At 36.5% G+C, this 18,289-nt stretch overlaps 1 protein-coding gene across 2 annotated transcripts in view; it reads right to left on the reverse strand.

Moving 5' to 3' along the window:
• Nucleotides 1–13,549, reverse strand: part of mRpS5 (mitochondrial ribosomal protein S5) — a 144,198-nt gene extending 130,649 nt beyond the window's left edge. For both annotated transcript variants that reach the window (XM_090369581.1, XM_090369580.1), the window contains exons 1-2: nt 13,320–13,549; nt 7,705–7,809 (exon numbers count right to left, since the gene is read on the reverse strand). In XM_090369581.1, the coding sequence (XP_090225707.1) occupies nt 7,705–7,809; nt 13,320–13,386 (172 nt within the window). In that variant the 5' untranslated portion in view covers nt 13,387–13,549. The remainder of the gene's footprint in view (nt 1–7,704; nt 7,810–13,319) is intronic.
• Between the last annotated feature and the right edge of the window lie 4,740 nt (nt 13,550–18,289).

Raw genomic sequence — 18,289 nt, forward strand, 5'->3', positions numbered from 1 at the left:
GGTAACATCATATTTAACTACATATTATGTAGCTGATGTTATTTTACTTGCTGTTTTAAAAACAGGTCCACTTTGCATAGACATATTTGAAAAAAATCATAATCCTTAATTTCAGAAATTATTTTACTTATACTCTCCTCCCTTGCAACAAGAGGACTCCAATACAGGATAAAAGATTAATTATATTTAAAATCAATGTGTACACAATAAAAATACACATCTACATACTATTACTGATTATAATCATTATTATCCAAATTTGTTATTACAGGTGGCTATGACAGCAAATCAGTCGTTTTGGACTCCCATCCTTGTTTATTTAGCAGCCATATAACCGATTTCCTACTAAAAGGGTACACCATAAGCAAGATCGAACCAAGAGGGGTTGCCTCTTGGTTCAATCTATCTATTCTCCCCCGCCCCTCTCTCTCTCTGTGCAATTTTACTAACAATGGACGCTGTTTTTCTTATGCAATTTTTTTTTTGCTATTTCCCTATCAGGTCACATTTCAGAAAATGATGCATGTACACGAAGTGTGATTAATAATAAGCAAAAACATTCAGCATATATAATGGTATCATTGTCATTGTGAAATGCTACTTCTATTTTTGCACTGCTTTCTAGGTAGTGCACTTTGTCCTTATGCTTCAAACCACATGAAACTGAAAAATCAAATCTGCATACAAAGGAAATTTTGAAAGGTAATTTGTAGTAAGGTAAAATTTTCAGATTTGAAAGGTAATTTTTAGTAAGGTAACATGTTTCCTTTGTGGAAGCACAAAGGAAACTACCTTACTGAAGGACACTGTTAATTACTTTTGAACTGCACAAATACAATGGAACACAGTGCAGTCATATTGCCAGATGTTTCAGCTTCCATATACATCATGCAGCATCACATATTAGTATCGGTAAGTGATGCAAGAAAGCAAGCTTATACAGAATCAGGCAAAAAAAAAAAAAACCACAAAAACTGATTAGCACACTTGATGGCCAATTCACTGATGAAAAAAAATATGGAAAAATTTACACTATTTTTAAAAATTTAATTTAACAAAAGTTTTATCCTTTTTTGTGTGTAAAAAAGACAGAGAAAAGCTATCGCAACAGAAAGAAGAAAAGGGAAAAAAAAAATCAGCCAAAAGGGATTACTCCATCATAAATCCAGAGATATGAAAGAAAGAACCAATAAATAAATAAAATAACTACATCCTATAATAAATGGCTGTATAAATTGGATAATACACTGAACCAATCCTGTGACCCAAGGTATTACACTGAACCAGTCCTATGGTCAAACCTAAGTGATATCATCCTATGATGATATTGAACCAGCTCTATGGCTTACTTTAGAAGTCCACCTCCCTTAATTTCTCAGCAGTGTTTGAAAATAAATATTAACCAAATTAATAATAACTCATTATTTTCAGTATTAATTCTTCAGAAAGTTTGCAAGTTATTTTCTATCATTCTGGACTGGCATTCCATTTTCACTTCTCAGAATCCCAAATGATCAACCATAGAGACCCAGAACTTTTCAGTAGGTGATAGATATGTCATTAGCAAATTAACACACACAACCTGTAGAAATTTCCAAAACTCTACTATGTATACTACATATGTGAATTATCTTAAATCAAAATATTAGTATGTAAAAAACAAGCTTTTTTATTAACATTTTTACTAAAAAACAAGCATTTTTTTTTATTGTTCTGTAATACCGAGATAGTTATTATATATCATTCTATGATGATATTAGTAATAATGTTCTTAGTGTCTTCTGATTTAACACAAGAAGAAAAATCATCCTATCCAGACAGAATAGTATACCGTATCGAGAATTTTTTTTTTTTTTCTTGGATGCATTTCTTCATATTAAGGTTTGAGTCACACACCACCCTTATAGACAGTACCTACAATTAAAACAATCTAAAATTCTTTAAAAAATTGTAGAATTTGAAATTTCTTTGCAAAAAAATGAATAGACACAGAATACTTTCCAACAGTGGAAAGTGATCCACAACTGTTGGAGAATCAATTGCCCTAAATGCAATGAGAGGGAAGAGTGACTAAGAAGAAAGCACACAATGATTAGTTTTATTAAGAATGCAGGGCCTGGGTAATATGTCTTAGCATATGATACAGGTGTCAAACAATTTATCCAGCACACTTAAGAGTATTTAAACAAGTGAGTTTTCTGAGTCTTCCAGTTTCCCCCGAACAGTAAATGTAGCGGAAATTAAGAACCAAGTTTTCCACTGCTGTATTCAAATACCTTTAATGTAGCACATGCATTTTGCTGCCATTTTAATAACATACAGGATATAGCTATACTGTATATTATTAAAAAGGCAAAAGTAACAAATATGGCCATAAAAAACCATATGAGAAAAGTTTGCTATGATTGTACAGCTTTTTCATTTTCAGTATAACGCCTACAAATGATGCAGGGATGATATTCTCTTTCAACTCAGAAAGCAATAAAGGTTTAACTAATACAAAGATTAATAAAAACTTAATAAAGATCATTAAAGACTAATATAGCTAAATATTTATTTACAAATAAAATAAGTGTATTGGATGGCAGCTGGTCTAACTTGCATTACCGCCAGTTGGAAGTATAGAAATATAAGCCAAAACACCATCCTTCTTTGTTAATAAATTAGCAAAGAGTCCTTGAGATACGATTCCTTCCCCAAAAAATCTCTCGCATTTCAGTGGTTGAGCATGCAATACTGCAGGTTACCACATCCTGAGAGAGCCAGATTTTCTTTTCATTTTCCTCTAGCAATGCAATAAACTGTGCTATGATGTCTTGGTAAACATGAACAGTGACAGCTTCTTCAAAAAATGTGGGTCAAACTATCCCTCTTTGAGATTTGCACACCGAATGCTGATATTTTGGATATGTAAGGAGGTTTCACAAAAAATATGCAGATTTTCAGCACTCCATATTCTCTAATTTTGATTTTGTAACTGATGAAGTGTCTAACCACACTTCATTGGTGAAATAAATTTAATCCAAAAAAATTTTCAATGCAATTACAGTGAAGTAGGTAAACTTTTAAACCAGCAACAGTACTGTAGTAGTAGTAGAGGCATGTGATACAAGAAAGCAAGCTTATGAGCTTATGTAGCATCAGCCAAAAAAAAAAAAAAAAAAAAAATTCATACATCCATTCCCTCTAAATGTTTGTCTAGTTCTTCCTTGAATTTATTTAAGCTATCAACTTCCACAACGATGGATGGAAGTTTGTTCCAGCAATCAACTACCCTCTGGCTGAAGGCATATTTCTGCACATATATTCTATAACTGTCTTTCGTCAATTTCAATTTATGCCCCTCAGGTTCATAATCTGAGCAAGCAGAAGAATCCCATCAGAATTCAGTGTGCTCAACCCATTCAAGGCCTTATGAGATCACCTCATAGGTGCCTAGACTCCAACCACTGCAATTTGCAGAACTTAAGCTGTCCTTGGTAAGAGGACCTCTTCGTTCCCCTCACCAATATTGTTACCATTCTCTGTACATGCTCAAGCAACTCTACATTCTTCCTAAAATGAGGCCTGTATGCAGTACTTAAGGTGTGGCCTGACCATTGCCTTATACAAAGGGATAATCCCTAATAACAAAATTGCTGTATATATCATTGACAATACCCCACGGCCTGCTCTGGAAGCCTGTCTGCATTGCTCAGAAAACTTTATATCTGACTGCACAATTACTCCCAGATCTTTCTCATTTTCTACCACCCTAAGTGTAGTACCACACAGTTGGTATGTTGTTCTTGTTGCAGTAGGGTGTTTTAGGAGCATCAGTGACTAAGGCCATGTTGCTCCATGTACATTGTCCATTTGCTGAGCACACTGGACAAAAAACCAGAGTTTCCAGGAGAAAAACCCATGCTACCCTCACCTGAGACCAACTAACTCAGTCACATTGTGAAAAAGGCCCATAAAAATTTGGCGCTTCTACCAAATATATTACCCACGAGGGCCTAGACTCCAGCCACTGCAATTTGCAGAACTTAAGCTGTTCTTGGTAAGAGGGCCCCTTTGTTCCCCTCACCAATATTGTTGCAATTCTCTGTACACATTCAAGCAACTCTACATTCTTCCTAAAATGAGGCCTGTATGCAGTACTATTGCCTTATACAAAGGGATAATACCTACTAGCAAAATTCCTGTATATCATTGACAATACCCCATATAGTATTGTACTGTATTTTTTAACATCATCCTGAAATTGTAGTTCATGCATACTATGGATTTGGTATGGAAAAAGTTTTACATTTTTTATTATGGCAAAATGAGCTGAACCAAGTGATATCCCTATTTGAATGATAAGTTTCTGCAGAGATTTGTTTAGAGAATGCAAAATTGTTTGTCTGAAGTCATCTAAAATGTAAGAACACTCCTTCTTTCATGTTCCTTATTCCCAACTGGTCCACATTCATGAAACTTCTTTATTATCTTGAAAATTGCAGCTCTACATAGGTGGCATTTGGGAATTTAACTAATTTTTGTTGATATTTACTCTAAGAACTATGTTTCCAAGATTCCACTAATAAAAATAAATTGTTTCACCACTGGTTAACACTCACCTCATTAACTGGTTAAAATCACCTCTTCAGTGCTGAACTGAAGAGGGCTCAGGAGTTTGGCAGAATCTTGATAAGAAATTCTGGGTTTGGCAAACCCATTAACCCAGTGGAGAAATAAACTTTTCTTCTCCCCCCCCCCCAAATTAGCAACCCAGTGATCAAAAAATAGCAAATTTCCACCGATTGTTTTTGATTTGTTAAATCCTAGGCACTAGATGTGGACCTATTGAAAAGCACTGCTTCCCTCCCCCCACCACCAACACATCAATCAGTTATTAAAGACTGATATTCTTATCAGTATTTAATAACTATGATTACAGAAATGAACAAAGAGCCAGGTCTCAAATGTCACACAAGTTAATATAGTAACAGACATATAGTGCAAGGAAGCCATGGGCTTTTGCTGCACTAGCCAAAAAAAAAAAAAAAAAAAACGAGTAGATAAAAAAACCCAAATTAGTTGCTTTCCCTCACACAGGAAACTATATAGCTGACTTTTGAATTTATTAAAACTGTCAGCTTCAACAATCTGAGAAAGCAACCTGTTCCAGCAATCAACGACTCACCAGCTAAAAGAAAACTTCCTACCATCTAGTCTAAACCTCTTCCCTGTAATTTAATTTATTCCCCCAAGTTCTGGAATTCTCTATAACAGTGAAAATTCCACCTTCAGTCATTTTACTAACTCCTCTCAGAGCCTTATAAACTTCAATCAGGTCATCTCTGAGGTGTGGTTACCAAGCTATGTAGTCCACATAATCAGTTTTTCTTCGTATGGTCACCCTTTTGCCAATCTCACCATGCAAGTTGTCCATCTTTAGATCCTTTCAAGAAACTCAGTCTTTTTTCAGATGAGGCCTCCATACTTGAACACAGTATTCCAAATTTTGCTTGCAATTGCTTTTTACAGTGGGACTATGACCTCCATATCTCTACAGGATAATGTTCGATAAATCATCGATTCGACACAAATCATTGATAGGATAGGACAGTGGCACGCAAACCTATTTCGCTTCCAACCTCCTTTATTAAATATAAAATTGACGCGACCCCCCCATGTAAATACAGAGGCGGGATGACCAGATTTTTATAGAAAAATTAGCATTTTATAAATTATAGAGTAGACAATTTTATTCGAGTACTGAAAAAGGAATAAAACATTTTTTTCTTTTTAATTTACACATTAAAATAATCGTTTAATTGAATACAGTAAAAACAACAAATCAAATTCTTATTCTTCAATTAAAATTACAAACCAATAAAAAATGAACAATCACAAAACAAAACAATAAAAAAATGAATAATAGCAAAACAATAACAAAACAAAACAATTAATGAGAAGAATGAGCCTGAATAACCGATAATATTTGGTCCATATTTGGCTCAATATTTGAAATTGCTAATCTCATGTCATCTTCTGGATCAAGTCTGGAATGCTGTTTTGTTTTTATAGCTGTTAATTTTGAGAAACCAACCTCACATAAATATGTAGACCCGAAAAGTAACAATATTTGTATCGCCATTTTTGATAATTCTGGATACTCGTCTCAAAGAGAAAGCCAAAATTTTTCACAAGCTGTAATTTTGAAACGAGCACATAATGCTTCGTCATGCGACAGGTTGATAAGATCTTCCTTTTGCTCAATGGTAATTTCAGGGCATGAAGAAATATCAAAAGCAAAGGGATCACGAATCCAATACAACTTTTTTTCTGGAGAAACATGAAATCGTTTGGAAAAATTATTAATTAGCATTGTCAAGTGGGTGGCAATGATATCTCTAAATTGTAAAATGTCAATATTACTGCCATTAACAAAATCAGAAAAACATGGGAACATTTCGATGTTATTACACTCAAATTCAGTTTTCCAAAGATTAAGCTTCTTTTTGAAAGCTTTATATTATCACTGAGTATTAATATATTTGTTCCCTGTCCTTGAAGACTTAAATTTAAATCATTAAGTTTTTCAAATATATCAACAAAGTAACTAAGTTTTCAAAGCCATTTTTGATTTGTAAACAATTGATCAAGGTTCTGATAACAACAATAAAACTTCATGTTTGAGGTCAAAAAGACATCGCAACACTTTACTACTGGACAACCACCTCATTTTTGTATATAAAAGAAGCATTTCATAAGCGGATCCCATTTCATTAACTTTTACTTCTACTTTTAATAAAGTTGATCACACTTACTGCATCTTTCAAACTTCGTACAAATCAGTTTGCATTTCCTTTGCTACTAACGCTTCCCTGTGTATAATGCAATGATTAAAAACTATATTTGGAGCAACTTCCTTTACTTTGCCCTTTAAACCTTTATTTTCTCCTGTTAATGCAGCCGCAACATCAGTACAAATCGCAACACAGTTCTTCCACATCAGATTATTTGTTTGAAAGAAAATATTTATAACATCAAAAATATTCTTGCCCATCGTTCTTCCTTCCAAAGCTTTGCAAAATAGAAAATCCTCCAAAATATCTCCCTCATAGCAGTATCTGACATATACAATTAGTTGAGCAAGATTGGAAATATCTGTGGATTCATCTAACTGCATTGCAAAAATTGGACTTTCTCTCAATCGATTTAATAAATTGAATTTTATGTTATTCACGATAACTGCAATACGCCGCGCGACTATCTCTGGAAAGAGGAATGGTTTTTAAATCGTTGATGCACTTTTCTCCATGCATAATTGAAATCAAAAATATAAAAGTGGCACCTATGCACTCTATGTATTCTTTCACAGCACAAATCTGCAATAACAGTGGGGGGGAGGGGAAACAGGTAGCTCAAAGTCACTCTCTTGGCTTCACACTCTGTAATAATGGTATGGAAGAAGTGGCCAAGTGAAAAACAGGCACCTCAAGGTCACTTGAGGTCCTATTCCCCCCCCCCTTCCTGCTATAGTCTGGTTAGGTTTGTCAATAATAAATAACTGATAAAATTATGTATACTCCCATTTGTCATGATTAAATTCCACAGAAAAGTAAGGACTGCAATATAATTTTAATTATTAACAATGCTTCAAGCAATAATAACAAAATTTTAAATTCCATTCTATCTCATTGCAAAGATGATTCTTTCATACAAACTTACCTCTAGTGAAAAAGCTGCCACTCCGTTGACTAATTTTCAAAGGAGGATTACAAAATGAATAAACAAAAGGTATACTTGTGACACCAGAAGCAGAATGATTCAATTCTAAAAGTGGAAAAAAAAAAAAAAAAAAGCTCCATATTAGATATGAGGAAAATATATAACAACAAATTACACTGTTTATCTCTTTAAAATATGAAATCTCGCTTTATAATAACTTTTTTATTATTATTATGTTGACTGAATTACACAGAAAATATTAGTATTAGTACTAGCAAAATGATGCAAGAAAGCAAAGCTTATACATGGGAGGGACCTTTTTTTACTACTTAATTTTTCCATTCCTTCCAAATACTGGTGTATAATATTAATTATACAAATGGTGTATAATATAAATTAAGACTTAAGTATATTTCAGTCTTAATTTATATTATACACTATCAGGCATCTCTCATATTGTGGAGTTATACTTCATAACTGTTTTGTCATCATTGCATCACTAGGGTAAACCCGAAGAAGAGCCAAATAGCCTTGAAATGGTGTCGTCTGGGTGGTGGTATCTGCTGAGAATAAGTAACAACAATCTTCTCCTTTGGTGAAACATTACTTATTTGAAGTAGTGCAATATCATGGCAACTTGTTGTGAAGGTATTCACAATATAAGATATAACTTAAACGATGCCGCTTTTTCATATTTTTGCTAATTCAGAGTTTAGTTGCATACTAATATGATGCATTTGTACTAACTTGTACAAATGTTGAATTTATTGTCTTTCCAACAATTAATATTTTCTGTGACATTACAAGGGATTTGTTCATTTGGGGGGGGTTGAAATACCATCAGAGACTGGAGGAATTCTTGAAAACATTGTTAGCCAGGAATGTAGTTGAATGAACTCAAGAGGAAAGAACAGGGCCTGCAGTGAGTTATTCTGAATTTCTTCATCCACAAAACATGAAAATTGTTCCATGAATATACTTTACAGATGTAATGTGTGACAAACTGGATGAGTTATCATATTGGAAGTAGAATAATCATGCCAAAATTTATTGGCTTCCATATATCTTCAAATAACCAGCTTCCATAAATCAACAGAGAGACAAAATGAAATTAATTTTACATTTATGTATACCAAATCAATTGTTAATAACATGATAGTATAATTGTGTTCATTAGGTAAGTGGTAAGAAGCATGAGTTGAATTCAAGTTACTCAAAATATGATAATACTGGGATATGTATATGTTTCCAAAACAATACAATATGTATTATTTTGGAAACAAAAATTTTATTAGAGTGCTCCCAGTATTTTTATAAATTTTTCTTGGGCCTATTGGCTGGGGTTCATAAACCCATTTTAGAGTTGATCTAGGTCTCCAAGGATAATATTTTTTGCAAAATTAAGACATAGGCATTCACTTATGACTAACATGAAACATCCCTTTAACACTGACCTGCAGCTACCACAGGAGAAATGAGGTGCTCAGAACCTGTCTTGTTCATTCATTCATAGGCACTCTAAATTGGTTTCATATACACTGCAAAAATTGGTGCCACTAACGATGTTATCTGGTGAGTATGGGCTTGGCATACCCAGGGTCCTGAGCTGGATATCATAATTCTTCTCTTTCTTGGCGATTCCTTTTTACTTCTCTCTCTAAGGGTAACTCGGGAATTTTTTTTTGGCTGATGCAGCAAAAGCCTCAGACTTCCTTGCACCATATAGCTAATAATAATAATAATGATAATAATAATATTATATAGGACCTGCTTTGATCCTATATAATACCCACAAATATCATAGCAGAATGAGTCTGGAGGTAACTTACACTTTCATTTGGTAGCCATATCACACTGAAAAAAGAAATATAACATATATATATATTTTATAGTTTTATAAATATATATCTCTCTATACATTAAAAAAAGTTTCCCTCCTAGTGATATTTTTAAGAGCCAATGGGAGAAGAGGGCGGGGAAATTATGTCACTACAATTGCACTGTTAAATAATTACATAGGTCCATTTCCTGATTATATTTGGATCAGTGCCTTATAATGTTATTATTATACAAATAATAACATTATACAACACAAAACTATACAAATATTTACAAAATATTAAAATATTTATAATCATGCCTTTAACTATATCAGGTTCCTTCATCAGCTAACGTTAGAATGGAACATCGAATTATGCCGAGCATGTGCTTCTCTCTCTCTCTCTGCATAATTTGATGTTCCATTCTAACATTAGCTGATGAAGGAACCCGATATAGTTTGTATGTTTGTAAATTAGCATTAGTAAAGGCACATGATGAAAGAAAGCAAGCTTTCTTGCATCATGTGCCTTTACAGCATCAGCCAAAAAAAAAAAAAAAAAAAACTTTTCATTTCACCCATCCACTTGCTCCAAATGTTTGTCTAGTTCTGCCTTGAATCTATTCAAGCTATCAACTTCTACAACGACAGATGGAAGTTTGTTCCAGTAATCAACTACACGCTGGCTAAAGGCAAACTTCTGCACATATATTCTACAACTGTCTTTCCTCAATTTAAATTTATGCCCTCTCAGATGATTATTCTGAGCAAGAGGAAGAATCCCATCAGCATTGAGCATGCTCAAACCATTCAAGGCTTTATACACCTCAATCAGATCACCTTGAAGATACCTAGTCTCCAGATACTGTAATTTGCAAAACTTAAGCTTCTTTGTAAGAGCAAATCTTTGTTCCATTCACTAATCTTGTTGCCCTTCTCTGTACTCGTTCCAGCAGCTCTACATCCTTCTTAAAATGAGACCTCCAGACCTGTATACAGTACTCAAGGTGTAGCCTGCCCATTGCCATATACAAGAGGATCACCCTCCTTATCCCTGCTAGAAAAATTCCTCTGTATCATTGACAAGACACCATGAGCTACTCTTGCAGACTGTCTGTACTGTTCAGAAAATGTCATATCTGCCTGTACAATTGCCCACAGGTCCTTTTCATTCTCTACCACTGTCAGTGTAGTCCCACAGAGTTGATACGTTACTCTGGGGTTACTGCTTCCCACATGCAGTACTTTACATTTGTCAATGTTAAACTTCAGTTACCACCTCTCAGACCATCTGCTCAACTTTTCTAGATCCTGTTGTGGCAGCGTACTGCCATTAGTGTTATTAGCAACCCTGCCAACCTTCGAATTGTCTGCAAACTTGGACATTAAGCCTGATATACCAACATCAATATCAAATACAGAAAACAACAATGAACCCAACACTGAACACTGGGGGACTCCACTAATAACATTAGTCCCTTAATTACCACTTTGTCTTCTCCCACTCGACCATCCCTTTATCCGTAGAAGCAATTTGCCTCCAATGTCACACTGCTCCAATTTGTGCAGCAGTCTTCTAGGTGAAATAGAAATAGTTTAGTATTTTGTAAATATCTTAGTTAAATATTTTAGTCCTGCTTTTTTGGATGCAATAATACAGCGTTCCCCAAACTTTTTTATTCATGGAACACTTTTCATCTCACAACATATTCACAGAACACTTATGAAACACAAGTTTAGTGGGAGCCAAAGAATTGTTTGCTAATATTTTATTACATGCGAAGCACTGTGCATCAGAAGCATCTTTATTTCCAACACATGTAAAGCAGAAATTTAAATAACTGTCGTCATACTTTCGTTTTGGTCTTTTATTAGTTGGTTCCTGTTTTTTCACTTCGGATTTTTGGGGAACAAAAGGCTGCGATTGTTCATCCTCACTTTGAAGTGTGACAGTATTGTGTTCGTTTTCATTGACCACAGTTGCAATATCAGAAGTACTTGCTTCTCGTTTTAAAGTTCCTTTTTTTCAACCACAAATCCATGGTCACATATTTTAATAATTATTAGTATTTCGAAATATTATTATCAAAAAAAAAAAAAATTATACAAGGAAGTGAGTTTAGTTATGATATCGGTTCGCTTCCTCCTCTCCTTCAACCTATGTACTATAATCTAAATCACATATGAATGGCATACTAGATCATCACATTGCTACTTTTTTGTAGGGGTCATTACCTCTACACATACTTCTCTATGCAAAGCCCACCAAAATAAAGTGTTCCATGGTCTATTTGATTATTAATCTATACCAGTATATATATATATTAATTAATTCAGTTATATTAATAACAAAAAAAAATATGTTAAATATTATAATGATACAAACGTGGTGTAGGCTACAAATATGCAAAATTTATTTATTTTTTTTAATTATTAATTACGATTTGTTGCAGAATACTTGTTCACTTCTCACGGGGCATTAGTGTTCCACGGAACACATTTGAGAAATGGTGCAATAATATTACTCATGCATTATGGAACCCAAAGCAAAAGGCCTTTTCCTAAGTGATCTACGTAAACAAGGGTAAATAATTACGTAGTGCTATTTATTCAACCTTGATAATACTGTGTGGTGGGGTAGCCAATGGGAGAGGTGGGATGTGGGCCATGTGGTACAAGTGGGAAGGGCAATTACGTCATTACAAATGCACAGATAAATAATTACATAGGTAATTTTCTGATTAGATATCGATCAGTGCATTTCGACAGGTGTGTATTTTACAGGGAAAAGATTTGACTTACTCTGTCATACATCTGCGGGGGTGGAGTCCCCTAGTATATATATTATACAAATACAACAGGTTCTTATATAACACAGTATCGGAATACAATTATGTAGTACACATAAATGTTGCAAAAACATAAAACCTTCAGTTACAGCCAAAATTATGATATCAATGACTCTGTTGGATTCAGCACACAAAATACATAAAGTAACAGTTAAATAATAACACTTAAATAATAACAAAATAAAATAAAATAAATAACTGTTATATAGCTTTAACATCACGGTTATTGCAATTATTTGATTGCATAATGTGATAGTAAATAAATTTTAAATTACTGATACTTGGCTTATGTAAATTTTTAATTACTATCTAATACATAAATCAAGTATTATCATTATCAGCCATATGGTGCAAGGAAGCCTGAGGCTTTGTGCTGCACCAGGCAAAACAAATTTCTGATTTACCCTGTGAGAGAGAGAGAGAGAGTCACCAAGAAAGAGAAGAATGATGATATCCAGCTCAGGATATCATCATTCAGGATATCTAGGTGTGCCAAGCTCATACTCACCAGATGTGGATCATCAAAGTAGTGTGGTAACATTTTGAGCATAACAATCACGCTTAAAAAAATATAATTTTAGAAAAGATGGGGCCATGTTAGTAGAAGTAATATATTGGTTAAGGGCACAAATGAGTAGTCTTTATCACGAGATAAACTTAGTTCTGTGAGTTTAATTGCTTGGTTGCGCCGGACATCTGCGGAGTGACCTCATCACGATGCTTGAAGCTCAAGAAGACAACGTTACCGTCATATTTACATTTAAGCACGTGGCATTACGTGGGAGGAGGGGGAAATTTAGATGGGTAACGAAATGAGGAAACGTGACTGATTAGTTTTTTCTTTCTTTCTTTCTTTTCTTTTTTTTTTTTTTTTTTTTTTTTGCGAATGCTGCATAAGCATGCTTCTTCGCACCATTCTGCCAATCAACTTATCTTAAAATGCTTACCTATCACTTTCGCTACACAAGATGCAGATTTTAGGCCACGCAAAAGCGCTCCAAAGTACGCAGCCATTATTATTTTATTTAGACAATATAGAAACAGATAAAATAAGCACACGTTACCACTAATTTACCGCACTCACTCAGTTTAACAATATCCACCACTATCGCCACAGAGTAGTAACATAGTATCTTACTTCTCTGTGACTGTCACTATGGGATTACTCTTGCTTAATTTTGTCACGTACTGCCATCTACACATCACGTCACGGCAGCATAGCGAGGCAATTTTTATCCCTTGGTTGGATGAAGTGGAAAACTGCAAATCTCTACCAATGGCAACCATCTCCATAATCTGAAAAAGGGTGGATCGCAATTTTCTTTTGAAAACATGGAGCATCTCAAATTTTTGTAGTTCTACACTGCTGAGTTCGTAATTATGGCATTCATCATATCACTGGCAAAACTCAGGATTATCATCCAAATTCAATACAATAAGTCTGTCATATTAGGGCCGCCAGAGAACGAACTCATCTTCCCATGTGTAATATGTCCATAAATTGCATTTGTTCTCTGGTCGATTGTCTGTTTTGCTGGACGAAAACCCGAGTTTCCGGGGGATGGGGGAGGACCTTGCTCTCATACACGCCTGAGAACGATTAACTTAGCCACAGGGTGAAAAAGAAGCCCATAAAAGTTCCTCGCGTCGCTGACGGGATATGAACCAGGGCCTTTTTTGGTGTTGCAAGGAAAATGCTTATAACCACTGTGCTACCCACACAGGCAGGTATAATAAGAAAATAGCATTTTCTCAGTCTAAAATAAAAATAGGTTACAAAGATTACAAACATACAAAATCCAGACGTATTTCTGGTAGAACATTTTGTTAACTGTCCCGACTCCCTAGTGAACATAAAATTATGTCAAGAGTTTAAAGCACCTGGATACCAACAGGAAAATGCTGCTCTCATTACACGAAAAGGTTCCAATTATACCACTGTTTTGTGGTCCCTGAGAGCTATTGCTTGCATTAAGTTATTTTCATATTAACGGGGGACTGAATGAAGAAACAAAAGTAAGAACAAGAAAGGGAATGACAAGAAGCACCACAGGCAAGGTAATGGGTCACTGAATGATGTGATATTATGGGTATAAATTGGAACAGTCTCGCTTCAATTCTGATTTAACCGCATCTGATCACTACAAAGAGAGCAAGTTGTTCCGGTGACGAGTCATCATCTTTTGGAACCATAAACGGTCACGAACTCATAACGATTACTAGCTGGCTTGTAATTGCATCTGATCACTCGACTATGGTCGTGTCTTTAACGTTATCCAGAAGCGAAAGAAAATGGATCAGAACGTGCCCCTGTGTTCGGATACAGATGGTACCACAAAACGCTAATAGTCTTGTATTTTCTTGTAAACTCCTCTGAAATGTCCTTCTCTGCATTTCAGAGGAGTTTACATGAGGGGGAGGGGGAGGGGGGGAATGCTCTTCGAACCATGTTCTAGTCAACACGGCTTTGAGGGGAGGCGCATTGTCCTGCTGGAAGAGTCCATTGCCCTGTGGGTGCATGATGACCATGAAGGGACGCAGATGGTCTGTAAGGATGGATACGTAACCTGGACCGTTCAGAAATGCGTCTAGACGTAACAGAAGTCCCAACGTGTGCCAGTTGAACACGCCGTCTCAGACCATTACCGACCGTCCACCTGCCTGAACAGTTCCTTGTTCACATGACGGGTGCATAGCTTCGTGCGGTTTCCGTCAGATACGCACCCTCCCGTCCGCTAGAAATAACTGGAAACGGGACTCATCGGACCAGGAGACCCGTCTTTAATCATCTCAGGTCCAGTGCCGATGTTCTTTCGCCCAGTTGAGGCGTAGAATCCTGTGTCGTGGTGTTAGCAACGGGACTCTGGTGAGTCGGCGGCTCCCATAACCTACTGCGGCTAATGATCGCCTGGTGATCTTGGTGGAGACGTTTCTGCCACCTCCCTCGTCGAAGTCGGCGGTGATTTGTGCCACTGTCGCTCTCTGGTTGGCTGAAACAATGTGAAAGAAATGTCGACGGCCACGTTCATCCACCACCTTTCTCCGCCCACAGCGCTGTCCACGATGAGATGTTATTTCGGAATGGCGTATTCCCGATAACTCTTGATACTGTCGAACGGGTATAGTGCAATTCCTGTACCACGTCCGCGTTATAGTGACCCACTATATCGCGGACGCCCACTATCTTTCAAAGTCGGTTAAACCACGACATTTATCCATACTGACATCGAATTACCGTCTACGTGAATGCAGTGTACCTATATACCTCTTAAGTTGTGACAGCGTCGCGTTGCCCAGGAACCAGGTATCCCATGAATTCTGTCCTTACAGTGTATTTACCATTCTCGCATGTGTGGAAGGAACCTCGGGATCATATAAATAAGTGCTCCTCTCTTGCCCTCGTGGGTAGGACAGTTGGTAGAGCCACCTTCTCCCCCACACCAGGTGGAAAAGACTGAGTTCGAGTCCCGTCGATGACGGGAGGAATTTTTATGGGCCTTTTTCACAATCTGGCTGAGTCAGTCAGTCTCAGGCGAGGGTCATGGTTTTACCTCCTGGAGAAGCGGGTTTTTCGTCAAAACAAACAACAGAAAATCGACCACAGAACACACGCAATTTAAAGACAGTATACACGTCGCAAGTTGCTGATGCACCTAAAATCCGATAAAAACAGCTCCTTTTATTCCGCAATTCTAGCAAGTTATGACGCGAAGAACAAGCAGAGCATTGTGTACCCTAACAACAATACTTCAGTTCCAGGCCAGTAATCTGAACTACCAGTGCCACCTTCACTAGCTGTTCTTGAACACATGTCGTCAGATTCCGAATCTGACCTTTGTTATCTGGAAGATGATATAAATAATTGTGAGGAAGAAATTCACAAAGTGCCCTCGATAATTTCGTGTGAAATTTAAATTTATCGAAAGGGTCTGCAAAGAATTTCGAGTCAAGACTGAAATCCAAGAAACTGCTGACCCCAAGAAGTTTTTCCATGATATAGACGTTAAAAAAAAAAAAATCAACAACAATTGGTTCTCCATTTTTTTCGAACGCTCAATGATATATTGTATTGCAAAAACATTCCTGCAGTTATAAAAGTTTGGCATATTCTACCAACCAACAGAATGGAGGCTATTTATTGACTCTTCAAAGAAAAACCTCAAAGGAGTTCTCCTTCACTTCATACTGGAAACAAGCCTCCGTAGCAGAGTGGTTGAGCACATGAATACAAAAGTGTATGCGTTTTGAGAGACGGTGGTTAAAACTCGCGTGAATACAAAAATCCGGTATAATATTCTTCAGTCCTCTATGTCTTGCGAATTCCTCTGATCTTATGTGGGCTCCCAGAGTATAAACAGAAAATTAATTTAAGTATGCATCCATTCTTGTAATTCATTCAGCACACTTAAAACAAAATTGTGAAAATGTTAAGCTTAATTTAGAAAAATTTCGGTAGAAGGATCATGGTTGGCTAGAGTGCGCAGATTTTAAAATTATTAGTCTGCTACTCATCCAATAGCTTGGTTTCACAATAATGACTTGTATTCTGGACGAGTGGGATAGGAGAGCAAGAAGTGAACATTGGGAAAGGAAAGTGTGACCACAAAGACAGTCTATGACACCAGAATCAAAGAACATTAAAGTGGAACCACTAGTAGATCAAAAATACCCTTTGGTAGGGTGTGTAATGACAGTAATCAAGGTAAGCTAAGGCAACAAGATCTAGAAAAATTAGGCAGATGTGCTCAGAAATGGTAGTTGAAGTTTCAAATTGACAAATGCAAAGTACTGCATATGGACAGCAGTAATCTCAGATTAAAGTACCAACTATGTGTGGTACTGCACTCAAGGAGCTAAATGAAAAAGACTTGTGGGGGAGGTCAGATAGGAAGTTTCCTGAGCAGTACAGAGAAGCTGCAAGGATAGCTCATGGGGGTTTGTCAACGTAGTACAGGAACTTTGCTAAGAGAAATAAGGAAGTGATTATCCTGTTGTACAAAGCAATAGTTAGGTGGCATCTTGAATACTCCATACAGGTCTGAAGGCCTCATTTTAGGGCCCTCGTGAGTGGTACAATTGATATAATCACCGTCCTCCCCCGCATCGGGCGGGAAAGATCCTAAGCACGAATTCCGTGAATGACTCGAGGAATATTTATGGGCCTTTTCCACAATGTGGCTCAATTAGTCTGTCTCTGGCGAGCGTTGCATGTTCTTTTCTCTTGGAAATTCGGGTTTTTCGTCCAGAAAAACGCAAATCGAGCAGAGAACACACGCAATTTACAGACCTTATAACAGTCTGCGCGAGTAGCACTGGTATCGTCACCATCCTCCCCACACCGGCCGGAAAAGGCCCGGGCTCGAATTCCGTCGATAACTCGAGGAACTTTAATGGGCTTTTTTCACTCCGTGGTTGAGTTAGTCGGTATCAGGTTTAGATAGCAAGGTTTTTCCTTACTATCTACAAGGATTACTTTTCTAAGGTTTTTTTCGTCTAGTAAAGCAGCCAAATCGACCATAGAACACACGCAATTTACAGATACAAATACGGGTTAATGTATTCAATTACGGGCAACCTTAAAATAATAATTTGACTCCCGTTAACTCCAAACCACTGCAGAGTTCATCGAATCTGGTGACATGAACATGTGATTTGGAGCCCTAACAAATAGGGTACGGTTCTGTTCCCTGATGAGTCCCGTTTTAGCCTACAAATAGATTATAGACGTTATTTCATCTGGAGATAATGAGAAATGCGGTACTGTCCCCTCCAAATCAGAGATAGAGGCACTTACGGTGGAGGCGGTGTTCTTGTGTGCTGCGGAATGATGATTAACGGTGCACCTCTCTTCATGTTTTTATAGGGGTACCTTAACTGCGCAGAGGTACTGAGAACAGATCCTCCTTGAACCGTATAT

This window comes from Mastigoproctus giganteus, chromosome 3 (genome assembly GCF_048544385.1).
Source record: "Mastigoproctus giganteus isolate SK-2022 chromosome 3, ASM4854438v1, whole genome shotgun sequence".
Taxonomy (NCBI): Eukaryota; Metazoa; Arthropoda; class Arachnida; order Uropygi; family Thelyphonidae; genus Mastigoproctus; species Mastigoproctus giganteus.